The sequence below is a fragment of the Clytia hemisphaerica genome, unplaced genomic scaffold, assembly GCF_902728285.1.
Source record: "Clytia hemisphaerica strain Z4C2 unplaced genomic scaffold, Clytia hemisphaerica genome assembly, whole genome shotgun sequence".
In the NCBI taxonomy this organism is placed as follows: domain Eukaryota; kingdom Metazoa; phylum Cnidaria; class Hydrozoa; order Leptothecata; family Clytiidae; genus Clytia; species Clytia hemisphaerica.
The window spans coordinates 196,414-209,707 of NW_027103834.1; the positions used below are offsets into that span (position 1 = coordinate 196,414).

General features: G+C 34.9%; 2 protein-coding genes across 2 annotated transcripts; both read right to left on the reverse strand.

Moving 5' to 3' along the window:
* Positions 1 to 30: 30 nt before the first annotated feature.
* LOC136806927 (phosphomevalonate kinase-like) lies at positions 31 to 1,300 on the reverse strand. Its single transcript, XM_067063494.1, has 2 exons — positions 682 to 1,300; positions 31 to 267 (listed from the first exon to the last, which is right to left on the reverse strand). The coding sequence occupies exon 1, from the start codon at positions 1,293 to 1,295 to the stop codon at positions 702 to 704; it is 594 nt and encodes a 197-aa protein (XP_066919595.1). The 5' UTR covers positions 1,296 to 1,300; the 3' UTR covers positions 31 to 267; positions 682 to 701.
* Positions 1,301 to 1,473: 173 nt separating this feature from the next.
* On the reverse strand, positions 1,474 to 2,772 carry LOC136806928 (set1/Ash2 histone methyltransferase complex subunit ASH2-like). The gene has a single exon (XM_067063495.1). It carries the CDS (start codon positions 2,697 to 2,699, stop codon positions 1,608 to 1,610), a length of 1,092 nt encoding a protein of 363 aa, XP_066919596.1. The 5' UTR covers positions 2,700 to 2,772; the 3' UTR covers positions 1,474 to 1,607.
* Positions 2,773 to 13,294: the final 10,522 nt, after the last annotated feature.

The window sequence follows — 13,294 nt, forward strand, 5'->3', positions numbered from 1 at the left end:
AAATAGAGATTAGATATTATAAATTGTGTGTTATAAGAAAATTAAAATCAAGCAAAATCTATTATCTTTATATTATTTAAGTGTTTTAAAATAGATACAAAATCATTAAAAATATGCTACAGTATAATATTATGATATAAATATTTTGAGCAGTCTTGTGCAATTTATCAAAATTAATTGGACTGCATTATATTGAACTAAATCTCCATCAAATTGGGAAAGGAGCGAGAAACTAAAACAGTGATGTATATATCAAAATATATAAAGGTATAATTCATAGTTCGGAAGGGGGTCACTACCCCCCCTACCCTAGAGCTACCCCCCCTACCCTAGGTTCTTCCCCCTTTTAAAATTTGATGCTACCCCCCTCAAAATTTTAAAATCCTACCATAATTCTACCGGTGAAAAAGCAAGAACATTCAGTGTAAATAAGCAAATAATTAGGAAATCTGAATTTGGTGGTGTACGCTTTGATCAAAGGTAAAAGTGAACTTCTTTCAGACTGTGTAACCAGAACTGGTATATATACACTAAATTGAAAATAACTTTCTTTTTTCTTACCCCCCCACCCCCCCCCTTTCTGAAAACTTCCCCTTTCTAGAAAAAATTCTCTTACCCCCCCCTTTCTGAGATTTTCTGAACATCGCTACCCCCCCTTTATAAAGGGGGGGTGCGAACTATGTATAAAAGTGTGGTCTCAGTTATCTAGAGAGAATTTGTTTCATATTGGTAGTGAGTTCCTCAACCTTTTCAATAACACTATCATTTTGTGAATTTTCAAAGCAAAAGTCCCATTTGTCATAAGAATCAAGGGCACATTCAGAATCTACATCATCAACATTCTTTGTAAACTTCCAACCACGCTCCTCTCTTGTTTCTATATCTGCAGATACACGAATAGCATAAAATGTTACACCAAGGCTTCTGGCATATTCCCTAAAATAATTAACATCACTAGGTCTGCGTGCATCACTTAGAATCCAAACTGGTTTCCCAGAATCAATTGCTGAATTTTTCTCAGTACGGCAAAATACTCCTGTATCTTTATTCCTTTGTTCTTCACCCCATTGGATCATCTCCGCTCGTCTTAATTCTTTATATTCTGATGAGGTCATCATTTCTTTATAGTCCATGTTGTATTTCTCACAGAAATGTTTTTTGATAGGTAAAGCTACTCTCATGATATGGCATCTCTCTGGGGAGATCTTCTTCACTATGTTATCTGCAACATAATCTTTCCCAGATTTACGTTTTCCAGACAATACTATTATTATTTTTGCACAAGATTCTTTCATGTTCACTAAAATAAACAAGAAAAAGATGAGATTATAAGGTTTTACTGTAGGCAATCACGAAATTAGAAAATGGATTGCTTATAAAAAGAACTGCTGCTAAATATGATTTCAGATTTTTTTTCTCAAAAAAAAACATTTTTAATTAAGTTATTAGCCCAATAAAATAACAAGGAAAAAATATAAGCACCAAGCATGATTTTTAATGATTAAATGATGAATAATTTATAACTTTAAATACCAAAATTTAAAAACAATAATACAAAGAAAAAAATACAAAGAGGTGTTTTGGTGACAATAAAAAATCAGTTTACTTTACTTCCTTCTGCTAGATTTTCTCACAGAGTTCCATTTATCAAATTCAAAATTAGATAAAAATAATACATCTGACAAAGACTGTTCAACTGCCATTTCCTCAACTCGATCACTCATTGGCTTGTAAGATATACCTCTCGGTTTAAATCGAAATTTTGGTCCAAAGTTAAAGGTTACAGTTGCATTTTTGTAGATAGATGCAGCAGGAAAATAAGGACCACCATAAATATCTTCAAAAGCAGTACCTTGAGAGCGCCCATTTTTAAAAAAGGTAATTTTGCATCCTTTCTTTGGTTGTATAACTTTATCCATCTGCTCTGAGACATCTTTTTCTTCATAATGCAAATGACTTTTGAACTTGATAAGTGCTTTATCTTTGTATGTTTTTGGGAGATAATTGCTGTCATAAGCCTCTGGCTCCACAAGGCTAATGTGAAATCCTAATACATCACCTTCTTTGTAGCCATTACTATAGTGTTTTCCTTTGCTTTGATGAAATTTTGTTCCTTTGATAGAACGCCAAGAATAACTAAATTTGTCATACCCAAGGGGTGCTTGAAGATTGCCATAGGGTTGACACCAGCCCAATCTTAATGCTGAACCTTCTGGCATGCTAGTGGCTTTGATTTCAAAATACCACTCACCCTTAGTGACACTGTAATTAGCTCTTATGCTTGAATAACCTTTTTCACCAGTAACAGATAAACGATCATCAGAGACCTTCAACTGAGGAGCTCTATCATGTAAGGATAAACAAACTTCAGGCTGTAAACAATGCCTGTAGATCTCTCCAGGGATTGGTTTACCAGCGAATGAATCCATTTCAAAATCTTTTGTATCTGCATGAGGATCAGGTTCTGCCAGGATGTAACCATATCCATCTTTGTTGTATGGATGTTCTAAAGGATATCCATGTGGTGGCAATGCAGTTGTCACAGTTGAATCATTTTTTGCTCTTTTGTTTACAGTACTAACATTCCTCTCATTATCAGCAGTTCTTCTTTTACCTCTTGCTGTTTTCTTAGATTTGGATTGAGCATCTGTGATCTGAGAATCATTTTGCAAATCATCCTCATCCATTTTTTCTACCATTATTTTTTCCTTATTTGTTTTTACTAACAATCTTATCTTTTTTCTTCTCTGAGAAGAATGTAATAAGGGTTTAAAATAAGGAAGGAGTTTGATTTAAAAAGTTAAACCTTTGGAAATAATAATAGAAATAATAATTGACATGCCAATTAGAGCCACCTCATGAAGACTGAAAAATTCAAATCAAGAAAAAAGAAGACATTTCTCATATGAATAGTAATAATGCTCTTAATCATTTTCGCTAAGTAATTCAAAGAAATAATTTTGTGACAGAATGCTGTCAAATTTTTTAAACGAAATGTGACATACAGGCGGCAACGAAGCTCAGTTCAAAGAGAAAATAGAAGATCGATGTCTATTTGTTACAATGAGATTTTTCCATCTCTAGTCTACCTCATCATCTTATTTTGCACAAAATCTTTAATCCATTTTCATATAAGTATTATTTTCACTGATTCTTGATTAATCTCATTCATTGTAAGATGTTGTGCTTTATAAGCACTTCCAAGCAAAAAGAATAAAATATTGCAGAAAATATTTCTGCTATTGTTAACAAAAACCTGTGAAGCTTCTTTTTAGTGAAGCACTGAAATTTTATTGCAATGTCAAGTGACATAGCTAGGTAGGATTTCCTACCTAACCTCGGTACACTTTTCAGCCAAAGCGAGACATCTAGCCCTTTGGGCTCTATAAATCTATGTGACCTTGATTGCACTTTCCATAAGGGCAGCCTAGATATGGCACAAAACTCACGTTTTGACAAATCTAAGCCTCAATTACTCAGCCTTTGAGCATTTTAGGAATTTTATTTTTGCCAAATGCTGTTCACCTACTAACAAACAGAGTTGCAACTAAAGTTGGGGAAAACTGTTAACTGTCTCTGGTAGACAATGTTGACTAGATTCAGGAACAAAATTAAAACCCATGTGATCTATAAGCATTTTTGAAAAAAATTAGGTCAAAAAATTTCTTAAGTGCAATTTTTCTGGGCTGACGAGGCAAAAATAAGGCCCTACCTACACCAGAAAAGGTTGCAACGTTTTGAAAATCATTGAGAAGCACTGTTTTCCACCCCAAAAATGAAAAAGAATCCCAATTTTCCATCATTGTGCAAGCCTGAAATTGTTTGCAGTCATTGAAAATCCCTTGTAAAATGACCGGATTTTACAGAATTTTAGGGGTATACTGTCAATATTGCAAGTTCTTGGGTACTTTAATCAGATTTTTAGACAAAATGAATAGCTGGAAATGATCTTCTCAGGAACCTTACCAACATTACTCAAGATCTCTAAGTCTAAAAAACCAGTATCTGTTTCCTTGGTAGCTAAAATGTTGTTCTGAAATCAACATTTTGTAGATTTTTGGCCTTAGTGCCTTTAGATGGCCAAATGAAGATTTTGGGGTTGACTGGGGTTGAATAAACATCTGATTTTCAGTAATCTGTCAGTATACAATTCCTACTGTAGGAAAAATCAATAACAAGCTTTGGGATCCTTTCTAATCTGCTCACAGCTCTCATCCAGGGTTGCATCCTTTATATTTCAATTCAATATATTTTCAACAGAAGTTTAAAGAAGTACTTTTGTAAGTACCTCTGTTTTACAACAAGGGAAGGGTTTGCACACAAACTGTTTCAAACAATCTGTATCAGATTGATCTACTTGCACCAAGTATAATTTTATGAATTTGGGAGGTGAGGTAATTTTTGTTTTTTCTAAAATTTTGAAGAGCTTGGATTTCCTAACCTGATAGCAGCTTGTGATAATTTTTTTACGTGCACGGTAAACCTCTAAAGGTGCTTGAAAATTAACCATCTGAGGAAAATAGTCCTCCCGCAGAGAATTCTACAACAAGAATCTTGTTGTGGGCCAGAAAAGCAAAAACTAAATTTTCCTGATGATACAGGGCCCTATTTTTAAACACAATCATGCAACTTTGTTGCCATTCCCAATCCTATAAGACGAACGCGGTCCTCACAAATTCAAGATAGCTTATTCATCAGATTGTTTTGTTTTCACCCATCCCTTTAGAGCTTCAGCGTGGTGGGTAGAAAACAATCATAATCTGATCTCAGGTTAGGATTCCCAGGCTATCGATGCATTCAACAAAATCCAGTTAGGGGCCATCTATAAAAGGAAATCCTTTTTTGTAACGACCTCAGGCCGTTAAGACTCTGACCCCCTCCCCCTTGCTCTTAATAATGGCCAAAAAATTCTTGGAAAGAAATAAACTTTTAAAGGCCTGAAATTACCATTCCCCTACATGTTCTTTTGCGTTCTTTTTCTTCGCTAACATTGAAATGCTTAATCTTTATTTCCAAGGGAAAACATGTGGTTTTGAGCCGTGACCTTAGGATTTCACCCTAGGAATAGCGGTTGTTACCATGAGGGCAGGGGGTCAATTGCTGAATTGGGTCATGTGACCCTGCCACGCACCGGACTTAACGAACACCGGACACGTGAAAGTCCGGTGTAAAATAAGAATTTTTTTCCCACCGGAAATCAATCGTAAAAGGGGTTAAGCACGGAGAACGTGTTCGCAAAGCGAAAGGGATTCTATAGACGCCTCAAGCCCACACTAGTTATGTAAGAAGAGGTGAAGGCTATCAATCCACTGCTCAAAAGAATATCGTACTCTTTTTCCGAAAATCCCAAACCCCAAATGCCAAAGAAATTCTGAAAATCCAAAATTCCATAAATCTAAAAATTACAACTTAAAACGGATCAAAACTCAAAATACTGTGAATCTTGTGACGAGGACGTCATTTTGGCCCTGAATGTCGTCACCGAAAGGGTAATAAATTTTTAACTTTACTGAAATGAAATAGATTTCTAATTGATGATCCGATAGATTCTATCGATGATTACCAAATTTTTGTTCGAAAATCTTGTTAGATTCGAATTTTAAATTCAAACAAAAACCTTCGACCCAAGTTCCCGCCGAAATTATGCACATCAAAATAAAGAAAGATTTTGCCGATCCAGAAGCTTCAAAATAAATGCAGCAGCTTTTTCAGAGATGTGAAATTATTATACATTACAATATACACAGAAAAAGAAGATGTATTGTATTTTTTCGATTGAGAAGAAATTCTTCATTATTGCGTTTCTCTAACAGATTGATAACACTTTTCGATGTTTTTGTTTTGATGCATAGATGAGAAAATGCATACTGGTTTAAGGTATGAATGGTCTGAAACAACATTTTTTCAACTAAAACTAATTGGGGCGAACTTCTCAACTTTCAACTATCGTCAAGCTGTAAACGTGTCGAATTTTCGAAGTAAGAAGTGTTGATTGTTGAAGAATTGATGCTGAAAAGTCAAAGACACAGTTTTGTGGAGGATTGGGAGAAACACAAGAGACTTTTTACAAAACCCCTCGTTACCTGGTTTAATCAAAGACATTGAAATTCCCTCGTTTAGTTATGGAAAATATTCTTGACAAGTATTTTAAAAAGAATTTCAAGTTTTTATGCATGCATAAAAAAACTGTTTGGTTTTCACGAACGAAGTGCCGAAAGCTGAATTTATTTGCTTTGTTTGGGTTGTGTCACGTGTGTGTCGAGTAATTTTGTAATAATTTCTATATATTTCATCAGATTTAATTTCACTCATTTTTTGGAAAGAATGGAGTAAGAGCTCATCAAAAAATAGTTTTTTTTTACGTTTTTCCATTATTTATTCCGAGAGTTCAGTTCTTTTCGGCTGTTTTGTTTTGATTTTCTCACGCTGCTTACCCAAATGTTAACCAATTTTTATTTAAAGTCGTCATAAGGCCTCACAACACCCCTCTCTCATTGCATTCTTGATAAATTTTCCGATCCAAAGAGGGGTTAGCCATTTCCAAACTCCTTTCCAATCTCAAGTTATCGCATTTATTTGTTTTGATGACGTCATCAACTGAAAATGGCTAAAGATTCAGCCAAATTTGAAAATCGTACTCAAGCGTTATAAACTCTTCAATCTCATTCCCCATAAAATTCCCGATAGAATGAGGGGTCAACAACCTTCCAACTCCCTTCCAATCTCACGTTATTGCATTTTTTTGTTTTGATGACGTCATCAACTGAAAATGGCTAAAAATTCAGCCAAATTTGAAAGCCCTTTTCAAGTCTCATAAATCCTCCCATCTCATTCCCCATAAAATTCCAATTTGAAGTTTTTCCCAAACCCGTGACGTCAGTGGGTCCCTTCACCCCTAATGTTATCAACGGTCAATTCGCGAATTTGAAATTTTTGCGGTCAACAGGTACTGTACCTTTTGCCCCGAGGGTCTCAAACAAACAAAAAACGTCAATTATTTCTACGGGAAAGTGGGTATTTAAATTTGCGAAAGATTGACATTGCAACGACTTCTCTTAAAAACGCTAATTTTCACGAAATTTTCAAAGTTGAACCATTCCAGAGGCTAAACATGTACGAATAGCGGCTAGACGAAAAAAATCGTGAAAAAAAACGACTGAATTTCCATTTTTAGGGCCCGCATATCATTGAAATTTTGTAAATTTTGCTTACGCGCATGCGTTTGCCAAATGAGTCGCACTCCGCTCGCTTACGCTTGCTCCGTGCGTAATCAAAACAACGGACATGACCAGTCCGGTGCGTCCGGTGTTTCTTGATTTTTTGTTTCATAAATGTCCGGCGTCCAAAATTCCCTCTGTATGCAACAACAGACTGACACCGGACTTATTGCGTCCGGTGTAGCGAAAGGATACTTTTTGCCACCGGACAGTTAGTCACACTAGGAAATCTAGCTTTCAGAAAAAACAACATCAGTCATCTACAGGATGTATTTGCACAACAAGGATGAGAGTTACCTGAATCAAGTTCCCAAGACAATTAATTAAAACTTGAAAGTTTGAAACAAAATAAAACGTGCAGCAGCCAAAATCAACCAACCAAAATTTGTCATTCAATTCCCGAGACAGCGCTTCGATTTTTAAGGCCTTGTTTATACGCTAAAGTAAAAATAATTCCGCACATGTAAATGGGTCATTGTTTGAGGTCCGGCAAAATTTCCGGGAAACAGTATCCGGTGGTACCCGGATCTAGGTGGGTTCCGCCTCCCCTGTAGATCTTTTTCTTGGGAAGTTGATCTTCAAATTAGTTTTCAAGGTTGGCTTGGCTCAAATTTTTTCATCTATGGCTCAAATTTTAGGCAATTTCTCAAAGTTTTCGAAAATGTTAATTTCATTAAAAAGCGCTGGGTTATTTTTTCATGAATCCCTTTAGAAGTTTTGCGGCGCATTTTTTTGCTTGAGAGTCAAGTAAATGATATAGCCCTTTCGTAGCATTAATCTTTGATGCGCATTTTGGCCGGACGCTAGTGTGACTAACTGCCGGACAAATACACCGGACAGTCCGGTGCGTCGGCAGGGTCCTCGCGAACAGAGCATTTTTTCGATGACCGCCATATAAAAAGGAGTCGGAATTAGAGAAGAGGAGGGGTGTGTCGACATAGACCTTTTTTCAAAGAGGACGTCCTGTTGAATATTTATGTAGTCCAGCCATAAAAACAATGATAGAGCCATGCATAATTACTGTATCATGCATATTGTAATAATTATGCATGGTTTTATCATTGTTTTTCTGCTGGACTACAAAATTATTCAACAGGACGTCCTCTTATCTTTGAAAAAAGGTCTATTAGATCAAGTTACGTTAGTCCAGGAGCTGGTCTGGAGCTCAACTACTTTTTACCTTTACTAATTCTGATGGGGGAAAAAGTATCATTTGCCATCATTCAAATCAGAAAGCGAAGATAGTATACGGCAGATTTTCTGACTTGTAAAAGTTACGGTACCCTTTCTTTCCTTTCTATCTTAAAAAAAAGTTTCTAAGTAAAATCCTATTATCACCAAAAAAAGTGTCCGTTTTAGCCCATATCTTTTAAAGAAATGAAATTTAAAGAGCTTACAATATCTCGGTATCTAATAAAAGGTATACAGGCAACATAGATTCTTTCAGTTTTCACACCAGACCAGAAGAAGCTTCAAACTTTCTTGTCGTTTGCTCGACTTTCCCGCTTCTTTTCTACCATTTTATCTAAAGGTCATCCCTTTGAAAACATCTGCTGGTCGGTTACACCTTATCGGGGAAAACTTCGTCGGGGAAAAGTGACGAAATTTCGGCCAAGTGACGAATACTTTTCCCCGACGAAAATTTTCCCCGGCCTTATTGCGTTTAGCAAAAACCAGCATAAGTGACGAATATTTTTCCCCGACGAAGTTTTCCCTGATAAGGTAGATAACGTCATGGGTGAACAACAGATAGGATTTTCTAGGTAATCACATCATGTGTGAACAACAGATAGGATTTCCAAGGTTACCTTATCGGGGGAAAAAATGTCGTAGTTTTATTTAGTCGGTTTTTTTTTTCATCGGGGAAAAATTTCGAAGGGAAGGCATTTTCGTCACTTTCCCCCGACCAAAATTTCAAATTCGTCACTTTTCCGCGACCAAATTTACTATTTAGTCACAACATGGAGGTAATAAGAAATAGATGGAGAATAATAAATGACTTTTGTTTCATTGTACCTAATCATCGGAAGCAAACGGCTCCTTGGTTGCAATGGGAAAAAGTGATTAATTTTGTGTGCACTCATGGGAATATTTAATTTCATAAAAAACTGAATAAAAAGGTGTTGGATTTTTAACAGCTCTATTGTGAGATAATAGCTTTGTTGATCAAAATGAGGAAAAGCTTGCCGGAACAAGCACAAAATCCTATATTTTTAAGGGCCCCCTCTCATAAAATCATCGATAGATTTTAAAAAAAATCTATGTTACGATTAGGTAACCTTTAAATTAATCATCCATCAGAATTTGAAAGCCCCCTTCCTTTTAGACGTAAAGATTTCTAATGAAGAAATTTTCAAGGAAAATGTGCTGAAACTCTCAAAATTAGCAATATGTTTGCCCAAAAATACATCGATATAAAATCATAGAACTATTGTAACCTTACTATGAGAAAATTATTTTTGTATCGCGTTTGAACAAAGAACTTTTTGCATAAAATGTTTATTTCAATCAGGATAACATTCTCACTTCTGTTCTTATAAATTTACATTTCGGATTTTTTTGCTTCCAATGATAGTAAATCAAAGAAAACCGATTTGAATGAAAATATAAAAGAACTTAACGATAACTTAGGCCATTACCGAGTCATTTATTCTCCATCTATTTCTTATTACCTCCGTGGTCACAACTAAATTGTCCAAATGAAATGGTTTCCTTCACTGGCTCGAAAAAAGATCTTGTAATTCGACGTTTAAAGCACTAACTTCGCTTAATAAAGGTGTGAAAAATTTAGATTTTAATTTTGGTTGGGGCTTAAAAAATCGGGTAAAAGTTTCGATCGGGAATAAAAAAATCGGGTAAAAGTTTTGGTCGGGTGATAAAATATCGGGGAAAAAAATCGTCAGGGGGAAATTTCGTCAGCCCCTCAAAATTTTCGTCACTTTTCCCTGACATTTTTTTCCCGGATAGGGTATGTTGTGGTTTGTGCGCGAACAGCAGATTGGGTTTTCTAGGTAATGACGTCATGCTAGAACAACAGATCGTTTTTCTAGGGCGGTGACCAGGAGATTTATTTCAAACAAAATAAAGCGACCAACAGCTAGAAAAATCTCAGAGGAGAACAGAGGGAGTTTTGCTGCAGGATCACTAGTCTGAATCGCAGACCTCTACAAAACCCCAGGTAGTATAAGCACAGATATCTAAGCCCGAAGGGCTAGATTTGCAACTTTAAGCTTTCTCCAGCAAAAAAAAGTGAAGCCAAAATTTGACTTTTTAAATTTCGTGCCGATGGATAGGATCTAGCATTTTAATTTTTTTCGGAGCGCGAGATCAAAAAACGTAGGCGACAAACGCTATTTCACATCTCTCAAACCGGTGAAATTGCATATTTTAGTCACGTGACTCTGGTAGGAAATCCTTCCAAAGATGAGCTTCACTTTTTGATAAAAGCCGCAAATCTAGCCCTTCGGGCTTTACAGATATCTGTGAGTATAAGGAGCACGAATCCGTTAGTGGATGCTAGCAGCCCAGGCTAAACATTATTTAGGACGATTGTAATTGACCTTTTAAGGTCGAAAAATGGAATTTTCGCTGTTTTTATTTTTAAGGTCAAGGGTAAAAATTGCAGCCGAAATACCGACGCAAAAAAAGGTCAATACCGAAAATAAGAATAAGAAAATTTTTTAGGCTTAAAGCTTAAAAAGTTAAGAACATCCGAAGGCTTCAAAATTTTCGAAATTTACCGAAGATCGTATTATTTTATTAATTATATTTCTTGGTGAGGTTACTCTTGTTTAGACGGTCCACTTTTTGCCCTGTCTACTAATTGTGAATTGAAGTGGACAGAGAGTGGCTGTCTAAAGTCAATGTATTGCCTCTTTTGTTCAATCTTTTGCAAGCAAACATTTTAAATGGTCTTTTTTTAAATTGAAGATGTTTAGAATTCAATAACCTGAGCTCAAAACATTCCAAAAAGTCGCAAAATGAATATAGATATTTTAAACGAAACTGGTGTAATACGAGTCTCTTGAAGTTAGAAAAATCGATAAAATTCTACGAGGCGAATTTGAGATGAAACCAGAGTGGGACAGAGAGCAAGATTAAAATCAATTTGTTGGCTAATCGGCACAAAGTCAATGGTTTTGGTTTACACCCAAAGTCCTTGCAGATTGGTTCATCAAAAAATATCTCAACTCAAATAAACTTGATCATTGAATAGATTTTTTTATCCTCATTTTTCGCATTTTCTTGGTCGTTCGAGACCGTTAATAAAGAATATTGGCTACCTATGTCCTATGTACATCTAAAATATGAACAAATGTGAGCAAATAAATAAAAACAACTAAAGACAAGACGACTTGAAGTCGAAAATTTCGCCTAGAATTTGAACTACATGGGAAAACAAGAAGTAGATGAAGCTAATCTGAAATCTACTTTACATCGAGCCTTGATGAAACAATTTTACAACAAGAACAACGAGGCTTAAAATCGCTAAAAAAATAAGACCAATTTAAGAACAATTGTCGTTTAATTTTTAAAAGCTCTCATAAAGTATATGCTTATAAAAAATAGATATGCTCTTATTACACGCCATCTCTTGTTTTCTTTGTAAGAACTAATTACCGAAAGGTTTATCACCATCTATCAAGAGTTATTGATTTGATTCTTATAAAGTAAATGCTTATAAGAAAAATAAAAATGCTCATATTGTACATCAACCCTTGTTTACTTTGTAAGAACTAATTACCGGAAGGTATATCACCGTCTATCAAGAGTTTTCTTATAAAGTATATGCTTATAAGAAAAATAAATATTCCCATATTGTGCGCCGTCCCTTGTTTACTTTGTAAGAACTAATTACCGAAAGGTATATTACCGTCTATTAAGAGTTATTGATTTGATTCTTATAAAGTAAATATGCTTATAAGAAAAATAAATATGCTCATTTTGTGCCCCATCCCTTGTTTACTTTGTAAGAACTAATTACCGAAAGGTATATCACCGTCTATCAAGAGTTATTGATTTGATTCTTATAAAGTATATGCTTATAAGAAAAATAAATATGCTCATTTTGTGCCCCATCCCTTGTTTACTTTGTAAGAACTAATTACCGAAAGGTATATCACCGTCTATCAAGAGTTATTGATTTGATTCTTATAAAGTATATGCTTATAAGAAAAATAAATATGCTCATATTGTGCGCCGTCCCTTGTTTACTTTGTAAGAACTAATTTCCGAAACGTTTGTCACCGTATATCAAGAGTTATTGATTTGATTCTTATAAAGTATATGCTCATAAGAAAAAAAGATATGCTCATATTGTACACCAACCCTTTTTTACTTTGTAAGAACTAAATACCGGAAGGTATATCAGCGTCTATCAAGAGTTATTGATTTGATTCTTATAAAGTAAATGCTTATAAGAAAAATAAATATGCTCATTTTGTGCCCCATCCCTTGTTTACTTTGTAAGAACTAATTACCGAAAGGTATATCACCGTCTATCAAGAGTTATTGATTTGATTCTTATAAAGTATATGCTTATAAGAAAAATAAATATGCTCTTATTTTGCGTCATCCCTTGTTTACTTTGTAAGAACTAATTACCGAAAGGTATGTCACCGTCTATCAAGAGTTATTGATTTGATTCTTATAAAGTATATGCTTATAAGAAAAATAAATATGCTCATATTGTGCCCCATCCCTTGTTTACTTTCTAAGAACTAATTACCGAAAGGTATATCACCGTCTATCAAGAGTTATTGATTTGATTCTTATAAAGTATATGCTTATAAGAAAAATAAATATGCTCATATTGTGCCCTATCCCTTGTTTACTTTGTAAGAACTAATTACCGAAAGGTATATCACGGTCTATCAAGAGTTATTGATTTGATTCTTATAAAGTATATGCTTATAAGAAAATAAAGAAAAATCAAAACTGTGAAGCTAAAGAGACGCAAAGATATAATGACGTAATCCAAAGAAAACCTGCGAAGATCTTCCGTGGTTATACGAGCGTGTAATTTGTAAATTGATTTTAGTGAGTTTGTCCACCGTATCAAGTACTTTCGTTTTCTA

Bases quoted from the DNA above. Each gene is read 5' to 3' on its own strand.
- LOC136806927 (XM_067063494.1), bottom strand. From the start codon at position 1,295: ATGAAAGAATCTTGTGCAAAAATAATAATAGTATTGTCTGGAAAACGT.
- LOC136806928 (XM_067063495.1), bottom strand. From the start codon at position 2,699: ATGGTAGAAAAAATGGATGAGGATGATTTGCAAAATGATTCTCAGATC.